Here is a 25,983-nt window from a genome sequence, read left to right on the forward strand (position 1 = left end):
ATGATGTCACTTGGGAGGTCCGCTCCTGTTTGCCAAAAGTGGGCCACAACCAAGCCATCACAATGCCAGATGTCAACCAAAAACAGGCCAAATAAACCAGCAATCAACCGAATGTGGGCCACTGTACACTTTTATTCTGGCCCAAGTACGGCATGGGAAGATGGCACAAGGGTGGTCCACAGTTGTTTGCCAGAAGTGGGCCACAACCAAACCAACACAGTGCCAAATGTCAGCCGACACGCAATAAACCAGCACTCACCCAAATGTGGGCCACCACTGTACATTTTTATTCTGGCCCACATCCCACATGGAATGATGGCACATGAGTGGTCCACAGCTGTTTGCTAGAAGTGGGCCACAACCAAACCAACACAGTGCCAAATGTCAGCCATGACCAAATAAACCAGCACTCACCCAAATGTGGGCCACCACTGTACATTTTTATTCTGGCCCATATACCACTTGGAATGATGGCACAAATGTGGTCCACAGTTGTTTGCCAGAAGTGGGCCACAACCAAACCAACACAGTGCCAAGTGTCAGCCAAAAATAGACCAAATAAACCAGCACTCACCCAAATTTGGGCCACTATGCATTTTTATTCTGACCCACCTACCACATGGAATGACATGAGTGGTCCACACTTGTTTCTCACATATGACCCACAGCCTAGTCATAATGCTACATATTAACCAAGAGCTGAATACATCAGAACTGGTTTACAGTCTATGATCTTGTCTAGCCTGTACACATTGGAGTCACAACCAAACCATGACAAAGTTCTATGTCAAATATGAACACATCATATAAATAAACCAGAACTGGTCTGAATTTGTGGCTACTGTACATGTCATTATGGTACCTCCAGATACTGTGTTAAATGGTGGCAATGGTCCAGTCTTGTTGGTCTCAGTCAAAGATGAAGATACCTACTGAAGAATTGAAGAAAAAACCAGACACGAGAAACAACTTGTGAACAGTAGAGAACTATTTTATTTTTTTAACATGTGCCACAAACAACAACACAACACAAACAAAACAAACATGAAGATGAACATGAAAATTCTGACTGCGGAACACTGTTGCGGAACACGCTCACTCATGGCCCCACCATTGTCTCCTCTTCATCTGGCCCTTTAAGAAATGCACAAAAGAACATATTTTGTTGACTCAGTAAAGCAGTACTGTGGTTACTGTATATGGTTGCAGTGCAAAACACAAAACCTTATCAGGAGACCAAACAAAAAAGGCCCTGTAAAGTGATATAAAGTTATACAATATTGTGTTCATCAAACACTCTGACAAACTTCACATTTAACCTGAAGTTACAGTAATAAAACATAATGTATATTTGAGTTTGTCTTCATGTTAAAGGGGAATAGTGCACAGCCATTTGATTTTTTGCTATTTTGCTAACCTTTCCTCAGCATTTGTTGGTTCACTGAAGCCAGCCATAATGCAATTAATGGAGCATATCATATACATGTTGCAATGTGTGTATTTGTGTGGTTCTATCCTTTCATAAAAAGATAATGGATACAGGGTGTTTTGGTGTGTCATGATGCTGCCAGCACGAGAGCTGGGATACTGGGTCGGAGGGTCTGATCTTACAAGGTTGGTTTTCAGCCAAGTGACGCTAGGTGGAAGGCAGAGAGCCTCCATTCTCCCTGGAACAAGCCAGCAACATTACTCTGAAGCTGTTTCATTAAAGCATAAGTAAGCAGAATGTTTGTGTTAATATAAGTCTTATATAGTTATATCTTCCGACAGCAATCACTTATATAGAGTGTTTGGTCCGAAACACGGGTCTGTCAGTCACCCTGCTCTGCTGTAAGCCGAGGAGAAAACTTTCCTTGTATCCTACAACCTTTATCCAATGAGGAGAGAGAACGGCATAAAGGGGCGGTCCTCTCTGTGTGTGCAGCCAAGGGATGCACGCGCATGTGTTGACGTAGGGAAGAGGGCGGGGACTGCTAACTCCATCCGCTGACAGGAAGTTAGCCAAAACGACCGGATCGCTTACTTCTGCTTTAAGTAAAAAGTAGGTAAAAATCTTGAATATTTCCTCTTTAATGACTCTCCATGGGGACCCCCAAGATAGCTGTCAGTCTGGTGGTGCGTAATAGGTATCCACAAAACTGGACATTTACTGGACCAGAGGTCTGTGTGCTATGGCACGGTGCTCTGGCGGAACACTGGGGCCATACTCAGATCTAAAAGCCCTCACAAGAGGAGAGAGTTGGGATAAAAGTTGAGGTGAGGTCTCTCTGTCCTGGTTTATTCTTTATATATTATGCCAAGGTAAGTATTATATTCCATTGCAACATGGCTGAGGCTCTCAGTTGGAAGCAACTCCATCCTACATATTAAACCTATCACATATCAAGTCTGAGATGACAATGAGTCAGCTAGCCTCACTCACACAATCGCTGTGTAGTTACATCAGACCTGCCCACATGGTGGAGCTGAAGACCATGAATGCAGCAGTAAAGGGAAAAGTTTGAGGTTAGATAAGACCACATCTTAAGACTCAAAACTTCATCCACTCATGTTAACATTAGAAGTATGTTTTTGTGTTTGATAGGGGGTTCTTTCATTCCAGCTCAATTTAGCAGGGAGATGGCATGTAATATTAATATATTTAAAAATATATTTCAGCTGTTGCTTCATATTCATTAATTTATTTTGTAGATAGAATATTATACTAAAGTCAAATACAGTTTTCATTAAAGATGTGTTTCTAACTGAAATGTGATTTCCCTACTTTTCAGACCCATGTACTGGCTTTTAAGAAAGGCAATGGGTGACAATTCCAGTTACAGTTTACATTACTGTCCCACCACTGCCAAGTGAAATCTTTACATTTACAAGAAAATGGCTATGCTTGCTGCATGGTGGCTGAACAAGCTTCTAATTCCTAAGTGACCATAGCGGAAAAAATGGCAAAAATCACAACACTGCCTTTTTTAATTGTATTTGCTCATTTAGAATTGGGGAGATTTGTTCTGTACTTTGCGCTCGTTTTTTTTTTACATATGCTGACAGCTTCATCTTGATTTCTGCTGTAGAACAGTATCACACATATATTGCAAAATAGGTATTGTAGCTGACTTACGTGCGAGCTGTGTGGCACGCCTTTTCTCCTCTCTCTCTCTCCTCCCACCATCCCTGTCTCCAGCGAGATGAAGCCACCTTTTTATATAAGCCTCCACCTCCTGGTCTGTTGCAGTGGCCGTCAATTGATTGTTTCTGACCGTTCCTAAAAATTGAGAAAACTGTAAAGCTTTGGATAGATTGCACACAATGGTGAGAAATGGCTAACTGCATGACATGCTATATCCTGCCCATAGTTGGGCAGCAATGAATGTAGTTTGAAAACAGTCTAGCCATGACCAGCCAATTACTAAAATTGTAGGAGGAAAACTCTCGCCTTCAGCTGACGAACTGATTGCAGACTGGTGCATCTTAGAGCAGGGGGCAGATAAATAGCTGGAGAAGATGGTGAAGCACATAGTTTTAGATATTTTTATTATGGTGCAGGTTGCTGACATTTCGGCACAGAGTATGTCTTCTTCAAAGCAAACAGAGCAATTTAAGAATGGCAGCTTTAAACTGGTGCCTTATAAAATGTGATTGGGTGTATATGTTGTTGTATTATAAGTATTTTATAACGAGTATTAGACTATCAGCATTTTTAATTAATTGTATTACTTAAAGCTATGGTCTAAGGTCTGAAAGACGATGAGAAGCCGCCATTAGCAGCACCGTGGAGAGCTCCAGAGCTGGAGGGAGACTCGTCGCTCTGGGCGACCCAGCACAGGGTGCTGTATGTGGGGGAGAGGAGTAGGAAGACCGGGGCCTGTAGCTCCGCGGCGCCGTAGTTCGCAGAGCGACCCCGCTCAGGTTGCCGCTGCGGCTAGAAGCGGCTGTGTGTTGGGGAGAGGATCAGGGAGACTCGACGCGGCACCGGTACCAGTAATAACGGCAGCAACACATTCTGTGCTTCTGTACTGTGCTTCTCTGAATCCTAGTGGGGCTTTCAGCGGCATGTGTTTAAACATGTACCCTCTGACTGTTATAATCATATGGATGCTGTTATAATGTGTTGTGATTGAGATCCTGACCCACCAAACATCCTGGAAAGTGACAAAGTTACGTTTTTCGTACAAAATTACATAATCACCATCAGTAAACAGGACGCTGTCTGACTATTTCACTCGCGGGGAGGGATGCTGTTTTCTGGAGGGAAAGTTCACTGCCACAGAGATTTATTTTTCTTGTCTCACACAGAGTCGTTGAACATGGGTCGGCATGTTCTCTGACCACTTTGCCACCACTTCTCAACTGCCTGCTCTGCATTATAGTCCTCAACCTCAGGGAAATGCAATGATATACGGAGGAGGGAATTGAGCATTTTGTTTGAGAGTGAGCGTTTGACATTTTTTTTTTCACTGTCCCGTAATTGTCCCGGACAAAATATAAGTGTGTCCCAGCAGGAATTTTTATGGTCCCCGCCGGGACATCGTTAATTTCGAGCCCTGCTGCCTGGTCATATTAACCTTGTATAAAAACTGAATGTTAACTAGCTAACATTTTTCGCAGCACTGGCAACCTGACAAAACAATGTGAAGTTCCAACAATAAGAGCTGAATGTTTCCCACAGAAATTCATTCATTTATTTTTCGTTCAGGGACTCACCTCACCGTGACTTCTCTCCTCGATCTCCGGCTCGCGCACTTTTTGCTCCCTTGCTCCCTTTCGTCAATTCGAATATGATGCATTCAAAAGACTCGTAATTTGGAAAACTCCAACTTAAAGCGGAAAAAAACATAACGGAAAGTAGAGTTTGAATAAAGATACGATCCTTACAGACTTAATAGCGTTGACTTAATAAAAAAAAAAAAACAAAAAAAAAAACACTGTCACTGTGGGTGATATGTTCAGGTAAATGTAGGTCAATACATTTTCCAATGTCGACCTGCCAGTCATTTTCTATGTGACACAGAGAGCAGGTGGGAGCGGTTTCTGTTCACAAATGAACTGTCACTCTTGGCCTAGGCTATGCTCTTATTGGCACACTCGGTCAAGGAATGTACAGTATGTTGTGAATTTAATGAATTGAATTGAATTTATTTATTTAAAACAGGGACAATGCACAAAAAAACATTAATCTTGTAAGACAAGAAGAGATGCTTTGAGCCAGGTTATAGTTCCGCCTGTAGTCCCTGGGCAGGTAAAGTTAAAGCAGATACAGTATTAAAATCATTGAAATATGAGTGACATGATGACCATAATATTTTAAAAATAGACAGAATACACTAGTAAAAGCAGGGAACAAGAGCACCAAATCATGAAGTGCACAGCAGCACATACTCTCTCTTACTCTTATCACACATTCAAACAGATAACAGTCCAACTATCCTCCTCTAATAACCACATTCATACACATATTAATAACCAGACACGTATACACACATGTAACTCAACAATGTGTGCAAACTCGCTTCCTCAGTAACCAGCGCTTTGACAAGCATGAGAACATGTAGGGATTTGTACATAGAATAAGTTCTGGAAGGACATTCCATTGGCCACACATGAAAATGCATATACTCAAATCAGAGAAAACACAGAATTGTTGGTCAATATATATATATTTTTATAAATTAACTTTGATCAACAAACAACAAATTCATCACAGTCAGCATATTATTTATACTGACAGATAATATTGCACTAAGAGAAGAACAAGTTAAACTTGACTATGCCTACTGTATGTAATTCCTGCTGGTATCAGACGGATAACAACTCTCAGAATTCACCATCCGCTTGTTGTGTTAACTTTTTTCTCTCAGATTTTTATGAACGGTTTTGTTTCTCTTTGTATCATGGGTGCAACATCCGGGCTTGCCATGGGGATGTGTTGTTCATGATAGACATTAGCTTGGATAAAATTCTCACCTCCATAGTGGAGAACACAATTAAGGCAGTTCAGGCCTAAAGGTCTTCAGTCCTCTAACTGCTTCAAGCTCCAGCAAAGAAGCTGGACGGGGGCTCCATTAGTGGCGAGCTTCTTCCAGAATGAGTGAAGGATCAATATTGCAGGTCGTTCATGCTGCAACATTGCCAATCATGCCCATCATGGAACATTTCCACCGAAAAAGGAATATCTACTTGCACTTTGCACTTTGGATTCCTTGTTTTTTCCCCTGTCCGAGACTTAGGCTCGTTGACTCTTTTGTTGCTACTTTATTTCTGTTGGACTTTGATTACCTGTTTATTTACCTCTTTCTAAAATAATAAACTGTTCCATTTGAGTCTGCATTTGGGTCCTGTTATCCCCTATACCCTGAATAGTGGACAGCGGTTCAATGAGAGAAGCAAACTAACTTAACTTAACTTGTCTTGTCTTTTCTTGTCCTGGCACATTTGTACTTCACAAAGTATGGACCCCACAATGTTACTGAACCATATGTGGGCCACTTTAGGCTCACATCCAGATTAGTCGATGCTAACTTGCCGTCTTTCGGCCAAAAATGGCCCAAATGTGTTTCAACAAAGGTGGGCCACCTGTGTGGAACCATATGTGGGCCACTTTAGGCTCACATCCAGATTAGTCGATGCTAACTTGTCGTCTTTCAGCCAAAACTGGCCCAAATGTGTTTCAATAAAGGTGGGCCACGTGTGTGGAGCCATAAGTGGGCCACTTTAGGCTCACATCCAGATTAGTCGATGCTTACTTACCGTCTTTTGGCCAAAACTGGCCCAATTGTGTTTGAGCAAAGGTGGGCCACATGCGTTTTCTCATAAGTGGGCCACATAGGCTCACATCCAGATTAGTCGATGCTAATTTGCTGTCTTTCGGCCAAAACTGGCCCAATTGTGTTTCAGCAAAGGTGGGCCACTTGTATTTTCTCATATGTTGGCCACTTTAGGCTCACATCCAGATTAGTCGATGCTAATTTGCCGTCTTTTGCCCAAAACTGGCCCAAATGTGTTTCAGCAAAGGTGGGCCACGTGTGCTGAACCATATGTGGCCCAGCCTTGGTTCACTTAAGGAATAACCATTCCCTACTCTGCCACGTATTTGCCAAAGATGGGCCATATCTGTTTTGTGATATAAGGGCCGAATGTAGCATTTACCACAAGGGCCAGTTTAGGCTCACATCTGTTTTGTGCGGGCCAGAAGAATGCCTACAGTGCCGGATTGTTGCCTGAAGTGGCCCACATCCGTATGCTATCTGGGAAAGCACAAAACTAACAGAACCCCTTTAAATCTAACCCCAGTACTGTGGCACTAATAACCCCTCATATAGCTGTGCCACTTTTCCCACAGAACACATACATTAACAATATTTCAAAACAATTAACACACATAGTTTAGTCCATGGTCACCTGACCCATGGAAGCGCGCCACAGTGCGCTACTTATGACGTGGCCCGGAACTGCCTCGGTTCGGCCCGTGAACCCGAGACAGACCTCTGCAGCAACAGCAGGTGAGCGTGTGTGTAGGTGTGTGTGTGTGTGTGTGTGTGTACGTGTCGCGTAGGCGCCGAGTGTGCACCCTCGACGACCCACGGAGGGGAGAACAGAGTTCAGGGTAAAAAGTTTATGTCACTGCTGGACCGCGAGATGCGGCCGGCGGGGAAACAGGTGATAAGGAGCTTGGCTCCGCCGGAACAATGAGGGCGCAGCGCGCCCCACCGGCACTCTCTGACAGAGAGAGCGCGCCGGTCAGGAAATGACGGGCGTTCAACAGCGCTCCGCCACATTATCCCCCTCCTCCCCGAGGTTGACGATGTGCGGCAACCTGGAGAGATAGTCTGCCACAACATTGGTCTTGCCCGCTCGGTGTCGGATCTGGAACTGGAACGGCTGGAGAGAGAGGTACCAGCGGGTGAGACGACTGTTGTGGTCTTTCATGGAGTTAATCCAGGTCAGAGCCCTGTGATCAGTCTCTAAGTCAAACTCTCTCCCCAGCAGGTAGTACCTCAAACTCTCCAGGGCCCATTTGATGGCCAGGCCCTCCTTCTCCACAGTGGAGTACCTGGTCTCCCGTGGCAGCAGCTTCCGGCTCAGGTACAGCACCGGTCGCTCGTCACCAGGCTCACCTTGGGCCAGGACTGCCCCCAGTCCCACCGCTGAGGCATCGGTCTGAACCAGGAACCGCTGGCTGAAGTCAGGGCTCCTCAGAACTGGCGAAGAGCACAAACAGGCCTTGAGAGCTTGGAACGCCGCCTCGCAGTCCTCGTTCCAGATGACCGGGTTGCTCTGGTCCTTCGCCGTCAGTGCTGTCAGAGGTGCTGCGAGGGTGGCGAACTGTGGGACGAACCTCCTGTACCAGCCGGCCAAGCCCAAGAAGGACCTCACCTCCTTCTTCGTGCGAGGGCGTGGGCAGCTACGGATGGCCTCGACCTTGTCCACCTGTGGTCGGACCTCCCCTCGTCCAAGCCGGTACCCCAAGTACTTCGCCTCCTCCCAGGCCCATTGACACTTGGCTGGATTCAGCGTCAGGCCTGCCTGCTGGATCTGGCCCAGGACTCGCTCCAGATCATGCAGGTGCTGCTCCCAGGTGGCACTGAAGATGACCACGTCATCGAGGTAGGTAGCACTGCAGTCCTCACACCTCCGCAGGACACGGTCCATCAGCCTCTGGAAAGTTGCTGGTGCTCCATGTAGGCCGAAGGGCATCACCGTGAACTGGAAGAGGCCAGCAGGTGTCTGGAACGCTGTGCAGGGACGACTGGACGCTTCCAGGGGTACCTGCCAGTACCCTTTACAGAGGTCCAGGGTGGTGATGAACCTAGCCCGACCAATCCTCTCCAGCAGGTCGTCGATCCGGGGCATCGGGTAGGCGTCGAACTCTGACATGGCGTTGACCTTCCTGAAGTCCATGCAGATGCGCAGGGAACCGTCCTTCTTCCCCACAATGACCACCGGGCTACACCACTCAGACTGCGACGGCTCGATCACCCCCAAGCGCTGCATCTCCTCCACCTCCTTCTGAAGTTTGGCCACCAGGTGCTGGGGCACCCGGTAGGCCCTCTGACGAACCGGCCCCTTGTCTTTCAGCCGGACCACATGCTCCACGAGGTCAGTCTTCCCCGGGTTGGCCGCGAAGAGCTTGGCGACCCGCTGGAACACCTGGCACAGCTGGCTGGACTGGGCGGCAGAGAGGTGCCCGAGAGCAGGCTCCGCAGACTGGCTCAGGTCGGCGAGGGTAGACTCCTCCTCCCCCGCGCTGTCCACCGCCGTCACCAGCAGAGACGCCACGGGAACCCGAGCCTCCCTCCACTCCTTCAGCAGGTTGACGTGGTAAACCTGCTTTGCCCTTTTCTTGTCCGGGTGGTGGATCTCGTAGGTCACCGGGCCCATCTTCCTGAGGACGGTGTACGGGCCCTGCCATTTGGCCAGCAGCTTGCTGTTGGAGGATGGCAGGAGGAGTAGGACCTTCTGGCCAGGCTGGAACTCTCTGTGCCTGGCCTGTCGGTCGTACCACGCCTTCTGGGTCTGCTTGGCCTCACGAAGGTTGACCTCGGCCTCGTCTCGGTACCTTGCCAACCGGTCCCTCATCTCCAGCACGAACTGGACCACACCACGGTCACTGGTGCCGGTTGCGGGAGACTCCCAGGTCTTCCGCAGCAGATCCAATGGCCCCTGTACCTCCCAGCCATACAGAAGCTCAAACGGGGAAAACCCTGTGGACGCTTGGGGAACCTCCCGGTAGGCGAAAAGCAGGTAGGGCAGCCACTGGTCCCAGTCTCTCCCAGTGTCGGCCACAAACTTCTGCAGCATCTTCTTCAGGGTCTGAATGAAGCGCTCGACCAGGCCGTCCGTCTGAGGGTGGTCTTGATCGCCGAAATCCCCAGTGCCGGTGGAAGAGCTGCAGGAGTCTGGAGGTGAAGTTGGTCCCCTGGTCTGTGATGATCTCGTCCGGTACACCAACCCTGGAAAACAACTGAACAAGACAACGCAGAACAGCAGGAGCAGTGACCGTGCGCAGGGGGAAAGCCTCTGGGAACCGTGTGGCGTAGTCACAGAGCACCAGGATGTACTGGTGCCCCCCACTGCTCTTCACCAATGGGCCCACAATGTCCATGGCCACACGCCTAAACGGAGTGGAGATCATGGGCAGGGGTTGTAGGTAGGCTCGGTCGGACTGGCAGACATAGCAAGTTTTCTGACAGGTGGGACAGGTTTTGCAGAAGGTTTGCACATCAACATACATGGAAGGCCAATAGAACCTGGGGGATATGCGCAAATAGGTTTTGTTGCGGCCAAGATGACCTGCCCAAGGCAAGGTGTGTGCCAGGTGCATTATCATCGGCCGGCATGACACAGGAACCACAAGGCGTTTGACCCCCTCCGCCACTGCATACAAAACATCACTGTCAACAACAAAACATTCTTTCTCCCCTTTTGACATATCCAGCCCCCCAACCACCTTGGCGAACAAGGACTTCAGAGTCCCATCCTCCCTTTGCAGGGCCCCAATGTCCTCTGGCACCTCCCACATGCCCTTTGCCAGTCCCTTTGCACAGTCCGGCTCCCGGGACTTCAGCCCCTTTTCAAACCGCCGCTGGCGGCGAGACTTCCTGGGCCCCTTCATGGGCCCCTCAAACAAACTGCTGTCCAGGGTTGAAAAGAGTTCTGGATCGGGCCCCTTTTTCGGCCCTGGGTCGGCTGTCACCCCCGCCCTGGCCTGGGTGCGGGTGATCACATAACCGGACAAACCCTTCCCCAGGTCACTGTCTTTGGGGCCGGCCTCCAGCAGCACGTCCAGCAGCACAGGTAAGTCCCACCCCAGGATAGCAGCAACAGGTAACCTTTCCACCAGCCCGACCGTCAGCAGGTAAGGTTGCTCATCCACCACCACCGTCACCTCAGCTGTGGGGTAGGAATGGCTGTCCCCGTGCACACACAAAATGTCTTCCTGTCTGCTATAATCCACCACGCCCATTGGCACCAACTCCCTTCGGACCAGCGTCAGGAAGCTCCCCGAGTCAACCAGAGCAGTCACAGACTCACCATTAATGGTAACGTCCTTAAAACGCTGTTGCCCTCCCCCAGCACTTGCAACCTCAGCCCGAGGAGTGTAGCATGCCCCGCTAAGCTTAGCTTTTCTGATGGGGCACAACGAAGCCTTGTGCCCTGCTTGCTGGCGGTAGAAACAGATGAACTCCTTACCGGGGCTGCGCTGGCGAGGTGTGGGCCGGGATTCTCCAGGCGGATGCTGGCTGGCTCTGGCTGCTGGTCTGGGCTGCGACGAAACCTGGCGACTGGGACCACCGTGATAAGCAGGCGGGCCTCCCCTCCGTGCGTTGAGGTACTGCAGCGCTAGCTTGCCTGCAGCTAACCCATCCGTTGGCTTGTGCTCCTTCACCCAGGTGCGGATGTCTGTTGGGAAGACTCGCAGCAGCTGCTCCAAGATGACCTGCTCACCGATCTGCTCCTTGGTATGCTGCTCTGGCCGAATCCATCGACGGTAGAGACCCTTTAAGCGGTGGTAAGTTTCTGTTGGGTTCTCTCCCGGTGGAACTGCCATGGCCCGGAACTGCTGGCGATACGTCTCCGGTGAGACGTCAAACTTGGTCAGGAGTGCCGCCTTCAGGTCCGGGTATGAATGAGCCCTCTCCTCGTCCATAGCGGTGTACGCCTCTAGCGCCTTCCCAGTGAGTAGCGGCACCAGGCGACACGCCCACTCACCATCTGGCCAACCACACGTTCTGGCAATCCACTCGAAGCGAAGCAGGTAATTTCCAATGTCCTCCCCAGCCAGGTACTGGGGAATCTTGGGGTCACCAAAGGGTCTGCTCTCCGGCCTCGGAGGTTCTGTCCCACTGCTCACCCCAAACCTTGCCGCCCTTAAGGGTGAACTGCGGCGCGGTGCAGCAGGTGTAGGTAAGTCCATTCTAAGGCTCATCAGCGACCTCTCAGATGGTGATAGGGACCCAGGTGCAGGGACAGGTGCTACCGGCCTCGGCCCTGCCACTGCCTGATCCAGTTGCGGGGCTGGCCACGAAGCCTGGAGTCCCCTGAGCTCTGCCAGGAACCCCTCCTCTCTTCTCTGCTGTCCCTCCAGGAAGGTCCTCATGACCGCCACCAGCTCCTCTCCTGGACTTGGAGCTCCAGGGCCGGCCTGCCGGACTGGGGCCGCCGCACCCCCTTCGTCCTCCTCGGCTGTGGACCAGGCTGCCTCCTCGCCATCTTTGTCCTGCACTGGTTCCTCCTTTTGTGAGCGCAACCCAGTACCCGTCTTCCTGTGTACCGGATGCGCCCTCGTCGACTGGCCATCCCACTTCTGACACCAAATGTCGGGGTTCGATACTTTGAAACGCTGGTTTGGAAAGATGATGGCCCAGTCGGCAAACTTTAGTTTGGTGATTTTCTTTTTATTACACCAAAAACCCAAAGACAAAAATACCCACAGGTGGCAAAGCAACAAAAAAAACGCAGGAATATTTACAATATGACAGAGTAAAAAAAATATTTACAAGGAACAGGCAGCAACTGTTATCCACATGCCACTCAGCCGAATCCTTCCTTCAAGTGAGCCGAGCTCTCTTTAAAAAACCCCTTGGCCCCTCCCCCGGGCAAACCAATTAACAAAACACAGGGGTTAAGAAACATAAACTGGGAAACAAAGCACAAAACTAACAGAACCCCTTTAAATATAACCCCAGTACTGTGGCACTAATAACCCCTCATATGGCTGTGCCACTTTTCCCACAGAACACATACATTAACAATATTTCAAAACAATTAACACACATAGTTTAGTCCATGGTCGCCTGACCCATGGAAGCACGCCACAGTGCGCTACTTATGACGTGGCCCGGAACTGCCTCGGTTCGGCCCGTGAACCCGAGACAGACCTCCGCAGCAACAGCAGGTGAGCATGTGTGTAGGTGTGTGTGTGTGTGTGTGTGTGTGTGTGTACGTGTCGCGTAGGCGCCGAGTGTGCACCCTCGACAACCCACGGAGGGGAGAACAGAGTTCAGGGTAAAAAGTTTATGTCACTGCTGGACCGCGACATGCGGCCGGCGGGGAAACAGGTGATAAGGAGCTTGGCTCTGCCGGAACAATGAGGCGCCCCACCGGCACTCTCTGAGAGAGAGAGCGCGCCGGTCAGGAAATGACGGGCGTTCAACAGCGCTCCGCCACACAAATTCAACCAGTTCAGGCTAGAAAACCTGTTTGAAAGATCTTTTTTCAGTGAAATGCAGCTTAGGCGACTGTACAGTGCAAAAACAGGCTCCTCTTGCTCTGAAACGCTCATTTTTCATAAGCCACTTTTCACCCTTAATGAATTAAATTCCAGGTAAAAACTCCTTTGCCATGAAGAAGATCCAAATTCAACCAGTTCAGGATAGAAAACCTGTTTGAAAGACCTTTTTTCAGTGAAATGCAGCTTAGGCTACTGTACAGCGCAAAAACAGGCTCCTCTCGCTCTGAAACGTCTATTTTTGACATAAGCCAGTTTTCAGCCTTAATGAATTAAATTCCAGGTAAAAACTCCTTTGCCATGGAGAAGATCCAAATTCAACCAGTTCAGGCTAGAAAACCTGTTTGAAAGACCTTTTTTCAGTGAAATGCAGCTTAGTGCAAAAACAGGCTCCTCTCGCTCTGAAACGCTCATTTTTGACATAAGCCACTTTTCAGTCTTAATGAATTAAATTCCAGGTAAAAACTCCTTTGCCATGAAGAAGATCCAAATTCAACCAGTTCAGGCTAGAAAACTTGTTTGAAAGACCTTTTTTCAGTGAAATGCAGCTTAGGCTACTGTACAGTGCAGAAACAGGCTCCTCTCGCTCTGAAATGCTCATTTTTGACATAAGCCAGTTTTCACCCTTAATGAATTAAATTCCAGGTAAAAACTCCTTTGCCATGAAGAAGATCCAAATTCAACCAGTTCAGGCTAGAAAACCTGTTTGAAAGACCTTTTTTAAGTGAAATGCAGTTTAGTGCAAAAACAGGCTCCTCTCGCTCTGAAACGCTAATTTTTCACATAAGCCACTTTTCAGCCTTAGGCGACTGTACAGTGCAAAAACAGGCTCCTATCGCTCTGAAACGCTCATTTTTCACATAAGCCACTTTTCAGCGCAAAAACAGGCTCCTCTCGCTCTGAAACGCTCATTTTTGACATAAGCCACTTTTCAGTCTTAATGAATTAAATTCCAGGTAAAAACTTCTTTGCCATGAAGAAGATCCAAATTCAACCAGTTCAGGCTAGAAAACCTGTTTGAAAGACCTTTTTTCAGTGAAATGCAGCTTAGGCTACTGTACAGTGCAGAAACAGGCTCCTCTCGCTCTGAAATGCTCATTTTTGACATAAGCCAGTTTTCACCCTTAATGAATTAAATTCCAGGTAAAAACTCCTTTGCCATGAAGAAGATCCAAATTCAACCAGTTCAGGCTAGAAAACTTGTTTGAAAGACCTTTTTTCAGTGAAATGCAGCTTAGGCTACTGTACAGTGCAGAAACAGGCTCCTCTCGCTCTGAAATGCTCATTTTTGACATAAGCCAGTTTTCACCCTTAATGAATGAAATTCCAGGTAAAAACTCCTTTGCCATGAAGAAGATCCAAATTCAACCAGTTCAGGCTAGAAAACCTGTTTGAAAGACCTTTTTTAAGTGAAATGCAGTTTAGTGCAAAAACAGGCTCCTCTCGCTCTGAAACGCTCATTTTTCACATAAGCCACTTTTCAGCCTTAGGCGACTGTACAGTGCAAAAACAGGCTCCTCTCGCTCTGAAACGCTCATTTTTCACATAAGCCACTTTTCAGCCTTAATGAATGAAATTCCAGGTAAAAACTCCTTTGCCATGAAGAAGATCCAAATTCAACCAGTTCAGGCTAGAAAACCTGTTTGAAAGACCGTTTTTCAGTGAAATGCAGCTTAGTGCAAAAACAGGCTCCTCTCGCTCTGAAACGCTCATTTTTGACATAAGCCACTTTTCAGTCTTAATGAATTTAATTCCAGGTAAAAACTCCTTTGCCATGAAGAAGATCCAAATTCAACCAGTTCAGGCTAGAAAACTTGTTTGAAAGACCTTTTTTCAGTGAAATGCAGCTTAGGCTACTGTACAGTGCAGAAACAGGCTCCTCTCGCTCTGAAATGCTCATTTTTGACATAAGTCAGTTTTCACCCTTAATCTATTAAATTCCAGGTAAAAACTCCTTTGCCATGAAGAAGATCCAAATTCAACCTGTTCAGGCTAGAAAACTTCTTTGAAAGACCTTTTTTCAGTGAAATGCAGCTTAGACAAAAATAGGCTCCTCTCGCTCTGAAAGGCTCATTTTTGACATAAGCCAGTTTTCACCCTTAATGAATTAAATTCCAGGTAAAAACTTGTTTGCTATGAAGACAAGGGCGCAATTTCCACTGGGGACAGGGGGGACATGTCCGCCCCACTTTTCAAAATCATGTTTTTGTCCCCCCCACTTTTTACACTTTGAAAACTAACAGTAGGCACAGGCTGTAATTGCAAAACAACAAGAAACCCTGCGTAAACTGACCGCTCGGAAGCCCCCCTCACACTACGTGCTCAATCAAAGACACAGACAGGACGCGGCACAGCAGCAAAAAGATGAAAAGGAGCCGACAGCTCAACTTAAAGTCCTTATTTGGAACGGGACTAAAAAGGAAGAAAGAAAATGTGAGTTGATTAGTCATTACTGGTATTTCTAACTTTACTCTATACACTATTGTAGCTAACGTTAGCTAACTAATATGTTAAACCAGGCGCTTAGCCATCTCTGTTTAAAACGTGTATGCAGCGCACTGATCACACAAGGAAGAGAGGAGGTGAAAAGAGACAACAACACCGTTACCTGTTGTATACTGGCCTCAGGCTGTACGATCGCTAAAACGCTGACGACCAGTGAGTAACGAGTTTGAAAGTAGCCTCTAACTTAATCAATCAATCAATCAATCACATTTTATTTGTATAGCACTTTACAATAGCCAGACGGTACCCAAAGTGCTTTACATCAAAACAATAAAATAATACATAAAAGCAATACATAAAAAACACAGGAAAGTGCTACAGTGCTGCAAGAAAACACAAGAAAGTACTACTAGTGCTGCAGGGTGTTAAAGGCCCTCCAAAAGTGCATTAAGTAAAAAACAGGCAAAATAAGTACACCTAAGAGCAGGACTACCCTAGTCAGAGTTAAATGCCAATCTAAAAAAGTGTGTCTTCAGCTTCGATTTAAAAAGGCTGAGGTCAGTAGTGGTGCGAATGTCAGGGGGCAGTCTGTTCCACAGCCTGGGAGCTGTGACAGCAAAAGAACGATCGCCCCACTGTTTAAGTCTTGACCTTGGTACCTCTAACAGGAGCTGGCCGGAAGAACGGAGGGCCCTGCCATGATCGCGGACAGTTAAAATCTCTGACAGGTAGGAGGGAGCCAGGCCATTAATGGAGTAAAAAACAAACAATAAAAGTTTAAAATCAATTCTAAAACGAACTGGAAGCCAGTGGAGTGACGACAGCACAGGGGTAATGTGTTCACACCTGGACGTGCCTGTTAAAAATCGGGCAGCAGCGTTCTGAACAAGTTGGAGACGCGAGATTAAAGACTGGCTTCATGAACGCAGCTCAAACCAACCCGGTGCCTCAGCAGGATGACCAAGCCTTGATAAATACACCGGATCCGCGCATCCTCATGCATTTCAGCCGGGTCGCTACCGGAGCTAAATTAAAAAAATAAATAAAAATAAAAATAAAAGCGCTCCTTGCGGTGGAGCTGAGAACAGCGGAGTTTCCTCTACTACAGCTGAACAGCTGACATGTGGTCAAGACGTACAGACCTGTCACAGTCTCACGGTGCATTTCATAATTATAAACTTCAACCTCAGAGCTCTCTGTCCTCAGACTGTCCTCACCTGTCCTGAACATCACACAGGGACAACATGGAGCCATGGAGCTGCTTGTGTGATTGGTTACTGAGTTGAGTTGATTTGTGTCTGACTGTCAGTCTGTGACCAACACTGTCTATGGTGCTGAAAGCTCAAGCAGGTTGATGTCTGGCTGAGTCAGTAGCTACCATGTCTTTGGTACAACACAAACATTAAATGGACACAGACAGTCTACAATTAACATGGTAGCTACATGGCTTAGACATGGTAGCCACTGACTCAGACAGTGACCTGTGTGTGTGTGTGTGTCAGAGGGGGTGATCTGTGGCATTGTCTTCTGCAGAAATATTTAGTGTGACTAGCATGTTTAAATAATGGAATAAATGCAATGTTTAAATAACTATCACAAGGGCCCATCGAGAATGCTCCTCCCTCTCTGTGCTGAGACCCACGCTCCGCCACTGGCAGTATGGCTAATGACAAAATAGTAGGCTAGGGTTAAATAGAAATGGCATGATTTAAGCTCTACGCAGGCAGAAATCGAGCGCACTGTGGTGTAGTGAAGAATGAAAACCAACTTGTAAGCTCAAGGGACTTTACTCAACATCTTCAGCAGGAAGTACAGCTTCATAACAACAGCTCCTTCTTCTTCTCTTCACCTACATACATAGTCCTGTCTTATTCAGTGGTGCCATCTAGTGACACTCCAACGTAACAGCGTTACAGAACACAACACGCGCTATGCGTACACAAATTTGCCGTTCCTACTTGTGTCCCCCCCACTTCTGAAACTAAAGTTTCGCCCATGGTTAAGTATATTTCTCCAGGAAAGTTTCTTCTGCCTCTCAAGTTTATAATTACAGTTTATAATTCAAGAGAAGGTCCGAACAGTCTGATGACATTATTTTGCATATGAATTAGCCATGTGCTTCTGTTCCTTCGCAGACCATGTCAATAACACCCGAAGACATAGTGTAGTCGGATTCTCTGAGCACCGCAGACAGTTCAGTCCTTTTGAATTCTCATTCACATCTTTCTTTGACCTCATGACGCTTTCCAACAAGGTCAAGGTGTGGTTTGGTAAACACTAGGAGGTCATTTTTGACTATGCGCGTTCCTCCCAAAACGGCGCTGACGTCCCCTGCAGAGTTTAATCTTGACATTTTCAATACGTCTTTGTATAAAATCACAATCGAGTAAGTCGACATTAAAAAAAAAAGCGTTGAGCATGGAAATGTAATTTGTTACATACTGGTTGAAATAAAATCCATGGTGACTACAGCTGTGGCTAGTGGTTGTGGCTAACCTTGCATGCCACCATATGCACAAAGGATTGTGCCATCAGAACAGCTCATGGCAGTCTATCACAGATGTTAATCATTAAAATCTGAATCACTTTCACTGTTTGTTTCAATCTCGTAATTTATGTATTTTGTAACTTTACAATCGACCTAATACGGCTTGGCTTTATTCGCGGACTTCATGCTACGAGGATACAATAGACGATAGTAATTAAGGTTTCAAACATTTAGTAAATGGGGTAATTTGAATGTCGACAAGATAACATGCAAAAATTAATTTAAAAAAAATAGTATCGCAAACATACCTCCAGTCCTCAGTCAACTTCTCTGCACGATCCGCTTCTCCGATTGCATTCACAGGCAGTGGGAAACTTCACTACTGTTATGGCCTCAAATTGAAAGGAAACTTTTATCAAATGTTTCAATGCAAAAATACTACAGATTGAGGTAATTACTCCCATATTAAATAATTACTTCAAATATAGTTTTAAGCAGAGTGAATACTACGAAAACTGCCTATTAAAAATGAAATAATCTTAATATTCTCAGTCATGCAAGCCATGGGATGGTTTTGATTAGTAAAAATGAGTTAAAATATTTTTTTATCTTCAAATAATTTCAAATCATAAAGGGATTAAGAAGTTAAACATGTATTAATAATCATTATTTATTCAGTTCCAGGAAATCAGTAATTCCTGCCTGCCTTGAACGCAGCAGTGTTTTTGGAGGGAGTTTGGAGGTGCAGGTGCATTGAAAGCTCCCCTCCCCCACCCTGACTTGCACCTGACCTGACTGTGAACTTTCAGAGGAGCATGTAGTATGGCACTTATTCAATCTGAGATACAGAGCAGCACAAGTCTGAACTTTTTAAATGCTGTTTATCTTTAATAGGGATTTTCACATATTTTATACCAGATATGTATATTTAAATTACTATTGAAAATAAAATAAAAAATACAATTAGAATTTTTCTTTTCTATTAAATTTTGTAACTTGTAAGAAATGACTTATCATGGAAGGCTGAATATTGAGACAATATTTAGGAAAGACTGATATTTTAGCTCTGGCAGCTCATTGTAGTGACACTGAAGGTCAGTTTCTAAGCCTGTTGAGTGGCATCCTATGGTGGCATCCCCTCCCCCACCCTGAGTCCTCTCTTAACAGCCTTAGCTTTGAAGTCTGTCTTCTCCCTCTCACTAGAGAGATTTCTGATGCTGCTCGGGAAATTGCCTCCATACAGAATTGGGGGAGCATACGTCAGTCCGACCACCCAAAAGTCCGACTACCCATTAATCCGAGTTACTTTACAGTGTTAGGGTTAGGCTAAGGCAAATGTAATCAAATAATGCCCTATTTGCATATTTAAATATATATTCATGGAAACCTCCAATACAAAGGATGTTCTTATTCATGTCAGTGATCAACCTGTGAAGTTTCATGGATATATCTCTTAGTTTAAATTTTTGCCCTATTCACCTCAATTATACAGGGGCTAATATTGTGGTGGCCATATTGGATTTCCAGCAAAAAATTAACTTGCTTGTCCATATAGGTTGTAATCCTACTGGGTCATAGATATTTTTCTGGTGGCCAACCTTTTATAACATTGCAAATGCAGCACCCCGGGTGGATCATCTTATTTGTCCTCCAACATGTCAATCATTCTGAGGAAATGCTCACGTCACGCTGTCATGCATGCTCTTTCCTGGCTCGTTTCCACTAGCTGCACGTGCACTTTGATTATTTATGTGTCCCATGAAATGTCTGCGAGGACTTTTACCCCAGTTGGTGTGACAGTGGAGCATTACCGGCGGCCCGGTGGATGGTGCAGCGGGGGCTCCACCGGCCGGGACCGCACAGTAAAGCCGGGGGCATGGAGGGGGTGAAAGGGGAGGCTATACAGTAGGATATACAGTAACATGTTTTAATAAAAGTATTTTAAACATGCACAGAACAGTAACACTCTTGCATAAAAGGTATGCCCCAGTGGTCAGCATAATCCGACTCGAAGCAGACTGGTGCATTTGTGTGCAGATTAAGAGGAATAACAGAGTTTGTCATCCTGAATGTGTACAGAGTGTTTTGAATAGGAAAGCTAAGTAGCTTTAGAAAGCTCTAATCATTATGGGACAAAAATATTTTTGTATGACACTTATAAGTGAGCAACATAAAAATCTGGCTAAATCCCTTCAATCCTGTTTTTTCACCTTTAATACCCCCTGTCTCTTTGGCTGCCATGCAGCCCCCTTTCACCTTAGAGACCCCAAAATTTGCATGGAGGTTGTCTTGGGGCCCCTACACAAGAATACGAAAGCAAAATATAAGTCATTTAGAAAAAAGGTCCTTTTCAAAAACCCAAGGGTGTTACACCCTCTGACATACTGACAAATTTATAGCATTTTTTTTATAGAGGTCGTGGAAGTCTGAGCTTTTGATATGTTGTTCTGTAGCCCCAGATGAGTAGATAAGCATTGGTTTGGCTTTGATTAAACATCTACTTTTTGGTAGGCGGGCCTTCAAACTTTCACATTTTTAAACCAAATGAGGCTCACCATTCCAACAAACTGAATGACTTGAAACTTGTTATCTATTCCAAAAGCTCACAACTGCTGGCCACTAGGAAAGCGAAGAACGCTCCAATTATGGGACCAAAATGTTCTTGTATTACAATTTTAGCTGAGCAACATACTCAAATCGTATTCATTTAGAATAAAGTTTTGATATTTTTGTTAAACAGTTTTACATGTCTTTTTTGGCCTTAAATGGCCCCCTTTGACCCTAGAGACCCTAAATTTTGCACGGTGGTTGACCCCCCAATACAAGTGTGCCTAAGGATTTTTCATATTGCAGGTTATACTGGTTTACAAAATAAATGTAATGTGTGAAAAATACCATTTGAAAAGTTGAGTGAGGATTTGAAATGTTTTTTCAAGACACAAGAGCACAAATTTAACCGAAAAAGTGAGCACAGCGCCTAAAAACTCTCTCTGTCTCTCTCTTTTTTTTTTTCCAACATCGCGTCATATTACGTCACAAGAGGGAGTTGTATGCTAGCAGCTGCCATAGCTTAGTGTGGGAGCAGATGGCTATTTGTCAGAGCGGTCGTCTTATCGTGAGTCAGTGTGTTTACAGCAGGTTTGGATTGCGTTATCATGGACATGGTAAATTATTCAGTTTGTGGTGGTTTCACAAACTCCAGCCTGTCACGACATCGAGTCCACCGGTCCACCAGAAAAAAAACGGTGCTATCTTCCGTGCCTGGGTGCGTGTTGTGCAGCTGAAGAGACGGGGCTTGACCTCTGCGTCAGCTACGAAAAACTCGGTTGTGTGTCGCTCAGTTTAAACCAGAGGATTATCACTCCAGCGATCTGATGGAGTTCAACTGGGATTCCGAAGCAAGAACTGTGCGACCCCCCGCCCCCCTCTCCCCTCCAACCCCCGGTGCGGTGCGGTGCCTTCGGTGCCGACAGCCTCATCCGGACCGCTGTCTGTCAGCAGCTGCTGGTGCTGCCGCCCCGGCAGGAGACAGTAACGGATCAGACAGAGACTCAGCTGAACGTGAACAGCCACTTGTAAGTCTTGTTTTATAACATTTGCGTGAGCTAGAGTGGGTGACATCATCGCTAGAGTGGAGAGCAGCTGCAAAAACTTGAGAAAAAACTCTCTTCATCTTGATTTGGGTCCCACAGCTTTTACTTCACATAGACAATATATACATAGAAATGTAGGAAATCTTGTTGGCTTTCAGGTGATGTTCTTATTTCAGATGTAGGACTTAAACTTTTGGCTGTAGAAGCCCTCGAGCGACAAGCACTCCAGCAACTCCCCCATAAGCTGCAGTGTTAACTTTGAGCCTAAATTTCTGGAGTGGAGCAGACGGTACCGGTTTTGTCTCTCGCTCTGGCTCCCTCATTTTTCACTTTACAGAAATAAAAAAGACATCACATGGTTCAGCAATGTCTCCTGTTACTCACTGTATACATATTTTGGCCATAACCATTACACTTTTTTCTAAACCTGCAGGAGTTTGGGAGGTGTTTTCCCATTCATTCTTATGGGGACATTTTCAACTTTGGTTCTGCTATTGCTCCAGCATATGCAGCTACAGAAACTGTTTGGCTGTCAAACTGTTCAGCTTTTTAAGCTCTTTCAGCCTATTACTTTTCAGCTTTTCAGCCTTTTCATCCTTTTCAAATATTCAGCTTCATGTTCAGCTAGAGAAACCATCCAATTATCAAAATGTTCAGCTTTTTAAGCTCTTTGAACCTATTACTTTTCCGCCTTTGACTTTTCAGCTTTTGAAAAAAGACAGCTTTTTCTGCAAATTCTTGACCATTCATTCTCATAGTTGTATGCATTTTTTATGCATTAGGCAAGTGTTTTCCAGCACATTCAGCAGATTTCCGAAATCACTTCAGCCGTCAGCATTCACGCTGTATTTTCGCAGGAAATACAATTTTTCGAGTTATATATGCTATCTATATGCATACAGGCGGTACAACTCCAACACTATCTGACCTCCATTTTTAACACACTTGAACACATTCTGTGACAGAGCTGTTGTATGGGATTGCAGGTTGGACAAGGGTATATGTAGTAAACCAACCATTGAATGTATTAAGTTACATATTTGTATAAAGATTGACCTCTTATTATCCTAGCTTTCCAGGCACAGCCCAAGATGTGTCATGGTGCAAATTAATAGGTAATTTTCTTTTTTCAGGGCTACTGACAAGTTCATTGTGTGCCAAAGCCAGCTTATGTCTCTATTTACTAACTGCTCAGCCTGTTGTGGAGAAACTGAAGTAAGTAACTCCAACGGAAAGAAACATTGAGACGCAGGAGGGAACTTGTGCAAAAATAAAGCAGGTAAGGGTCTTCTTGTGATTTCTGATGAAAAAGTATCATAACTTGTATTTCAGTTTGTATATCTTGTGTTATTTATGTACTGTAATCTTCTGCCTTTCACATATGTCTTTCATGTCTGTCAGCATTTTTGGCTCCTCATGGATTCTCTGAGAGTGCGAGAGTGCAGCACTGTCCTGTCCTCGTCTGCTGCGGCTCCCCTTTCCAGATCCCTCCAGAAGATCAACAAGGAGGAAGCTGTTGGCATATTCACTGCCAGCATTCATGATTTGATACAGGACATTGATAACTCTGAGGCTTTTCATACTCATAACACTGTTTTTTTTTTTTTTAAATGGGTCAGATGGTATATTTCTTTTGATTATTAATGGATAATAACCGTTTTTTACAATCTGGACCTTATTTCTAGCATAAAATACGATCATTTACTCACCCAGATAACTTTGGTGTCATTACAAGTCGTTCCAACGAAATTAGATCCAGCTGAGAGCCGCGTATATCTGTATAATGCAAGTACACAGGGCAGTGCAATGTAGCCTCTAAATAACACATTATCTGCCGCAAAATTCGTTAATTTCACCAATATTTTGTTATGATACGCTACTGCTATTCCCCTCTGAGTCCGGGGTTAGCTGTTGGTCTGTAGGTTGACCTACTAACCTCTGATCTGGATGATGTCATCTCCGACTGCGGCGCGCCTTGTTGCTATCGCTAATGCTACGGTTCGTTTCTGCGTGTGTCCGACTTGTCTGAACAAAATGAGCAGCTGGACGAAGTTCAGCTTCCTCTCCGCAACCTAGACTTACTAAAGCTCTGGCTAGTTGCACTAAAAATGGACCCGAATGCCGAAGCGGAATGACTATTATCAGAATGAGCCGGGCAGCGGTCGGAGATGATATCGTCCAGGTCAGAGGTCAGTAGGTCAACCTACAGACCCCGGGTGTTGATAACCGCTAACCCCCGGACTCAGAGGGGAATAGCACTAGCGTATCATAACAAAATATTGGTGAATGAAAGAGTTTCGCGGCAATTTTTTATTACTTACTAGTATTACTGTTTTTTTTAAAGAGAGTAATTATTGATAATGGCATTGACATACTGTCATCATATTCTCACACTTTTGATCTGTCTCCCTTCAGGGACCAAAGCTCCTCTCAACAGCAGCAGCAAGAAGCACCAGGTACCACAAGATCAAGGAGAGCCTTATGAACAAGAGTAGCAGAGGCTGTCAAAAGAGGTATCTGCATTCACTACTGACCAATGATGTAGGCATACTCAAGTGTTGGAACCAAGTGATAAAGTCACAATCTCTTTTTCAGTAATTCAGTAATGGATGGTAGTCATTTGTTTTACTCACCCATTACTTGTCCATTATACTCACACAAGGATACAGTAATAAGTCTGCATGAATAATAAAATGCATACTTTGGAACTGTGAGACAGTAGATACAGTAGATCATGGCCACATTCATGCCAACACCAGTAGAATTTTTTTTTTTACAATTGTGTGTTACTGACTATACATTTTTATCATTTTAACAGATCTGTGAAACAATCCTGGGCCATGCCAAAGACAGGTTCTCCTTCACCAGCTACCTTGTGAGTGCCGTGCTGCTAGAGGCAGAGCTGTTTGACCGGCATCTGAAAACATTCCCTGAAGAGGCTCTGAATACCACCATGAGGGCATACCCCATGCTACACAAGGAGAGGCTCAGGACTGAGCTTTCTCTCATCTACGAAAGTCCAGACTTCAGGGGCTCCTGCAGTGCACTGGCTCTGTACCAGGTTCTACAGAGCTACAACCTCCAGGAAACCTTCTCTGAGACTGTGGCGCTGTTGAACATCCTCATAATCACTCCAATGACAACAGCTGAAGCTGAGAGGTGTTTCTCCACCTTAAAGAGGTTCAAGACATTCCTGAGAAATACAATGGGACAGGAACGTCTGAATGCATTGGGCCTGCTTTCCATGGAGAGGGAACTTGTCAGGAACATGCCTGATTTCAATGAGAGGGTGATTGATCGCTTTGCTTGCTTGAAAGAGAGGCGAGCTAAATTCCAATACAAGTGATGAGTGAGTGTGTTCTTAAATGGTGAGTTGTGTTATGTTGTACTCTCCAAATGTTGAATTGTAAATAGTTGTATTGATTGCATATTGCCAGCCAAATATAAACTGAATATGTTCTGGAAAATTTTGATTAATTACAGTTTTGATGATAGTGTAATTTGATTTGATTATCGCTATGGCATCCATGATGGCTATAAATTGTAGACTGTGCTAAATGTGATTTCATGGGCAAACTATTAGATGACAATGTATCTGTTAATGTGTGTTTTATTGTGGAACCAAATTTATTGTATTTGAGACATTTAAATAGCCTAGCTATACAAAAAATACTGAATAGTATGAATATTTTATGTCTGGTGTTGCCATCTAGTGGTTGAACAGGAAAACCAAATTAATCAATGAAATGTGACACTGTAAAGCTGGCTATCTGACTTTTATTTATTATTATTTTACCCATTGAATGGGTCACCTTAGCCATCATTGCAACTTTTGCCTAGTGGTGGTGAAACCGAAGCTTTCTGAAGCACTGAACCACTTTGACAAAGTTGCCTGGAAAATGATGCACTGCTTCGAAGCATTCGATACAGTCAAAATAGTGACATCTGCTGGCTGTTGAGGGGAAGAATTGACGTCATGACTTTCATGAGTCAGTTTTTAATAAAATGTATGTTCTCTCACCAAACTTGTGTCATAATGTTACTGTAGTCAATCTAAATATTCTATATATTCTGTCATTGGTAAGTATCAGTACTCCGACATGTATTAGATAATCAATACTAGTTTTTTTATTGCATGATACATGGTAGTAATCTGTACGATGTTGTGATGTAAGCATATCCGTAGCTAATGCGTATACAGTAAGCTAAGCCACCAGTCTCTGACCAACTCTGCA

General features: G+C 45.3%; 1 protein-coding gene and 1 long non-coding RNA gene across 3 annotated transcripts; one reads left to right on the top strand and one right to left on the bottom strand.

The window, feature by feature from the left end:
* Window positions 1–976: 976 nt before the first annotated feature.
* LOC311253713 lies at window positions 977–4,770 on the bottom strand. The gene is made up of 3 exons (XR_014621828.1): window positions 4,699–4,770; window positions 3,116–3,259; window positions 977–1,134 (listed from the first exon to the last, which is right to left on the bottom strand). It is a non-coding gene; the product is annotated as an uncharacterized lncRNA (long non-coding RNA).
* A 19,181-nt stretch (window positions 4,771–23,951) lies between these two features.
* Window positions 23,952–25,767, top strand: LOC311253708 (uncharacterized protein). Of its 2 annotated transcripts, none has more exons than XR_014621824.1 (2): window positions 23,952–24,261; window positions 24,567–25,767. XR_014621824.1 is itself a non-coding variant. In XM_084384199.1 (2 exons), the coding sequence occupies exons 1-2, from the start codon at window positions 24,109–24,111 to the stop codon at window positions 25,092–25,094; spliced, it is 624 nt and encodes a 207-aa protein (XP_084240325.1). In that variant the 5' UTR covers window positions 23,952–24,108; the 3' UTR covers window positions 25,095–25,767. The 2 variants fall into 2 exon arrangements, 1 of the variants encoding a protein (XP_084240325.1); XM_084384199.1 differs by having other exon boundaries at window positions 23,952–24,204.
* Window positions 25,768–25,983: the final 216 nt, after the last annotated feature.

Source organism: Pagrus pagrus (genome assembly GCF_965226575.1).
Source record: "Pagrus pagrus genome assembly, contig: HAP1_SCAFFOLD_36, whole genome shotgun sequence".
In the NCBI taxonomy this organism is placed as follows: domain Eukaryota; kingdom Metazoa; phylum Chordata; class Actinopteri; order Spariformes; family Sparidae; genus Pagrus; species Pagrus pagrus.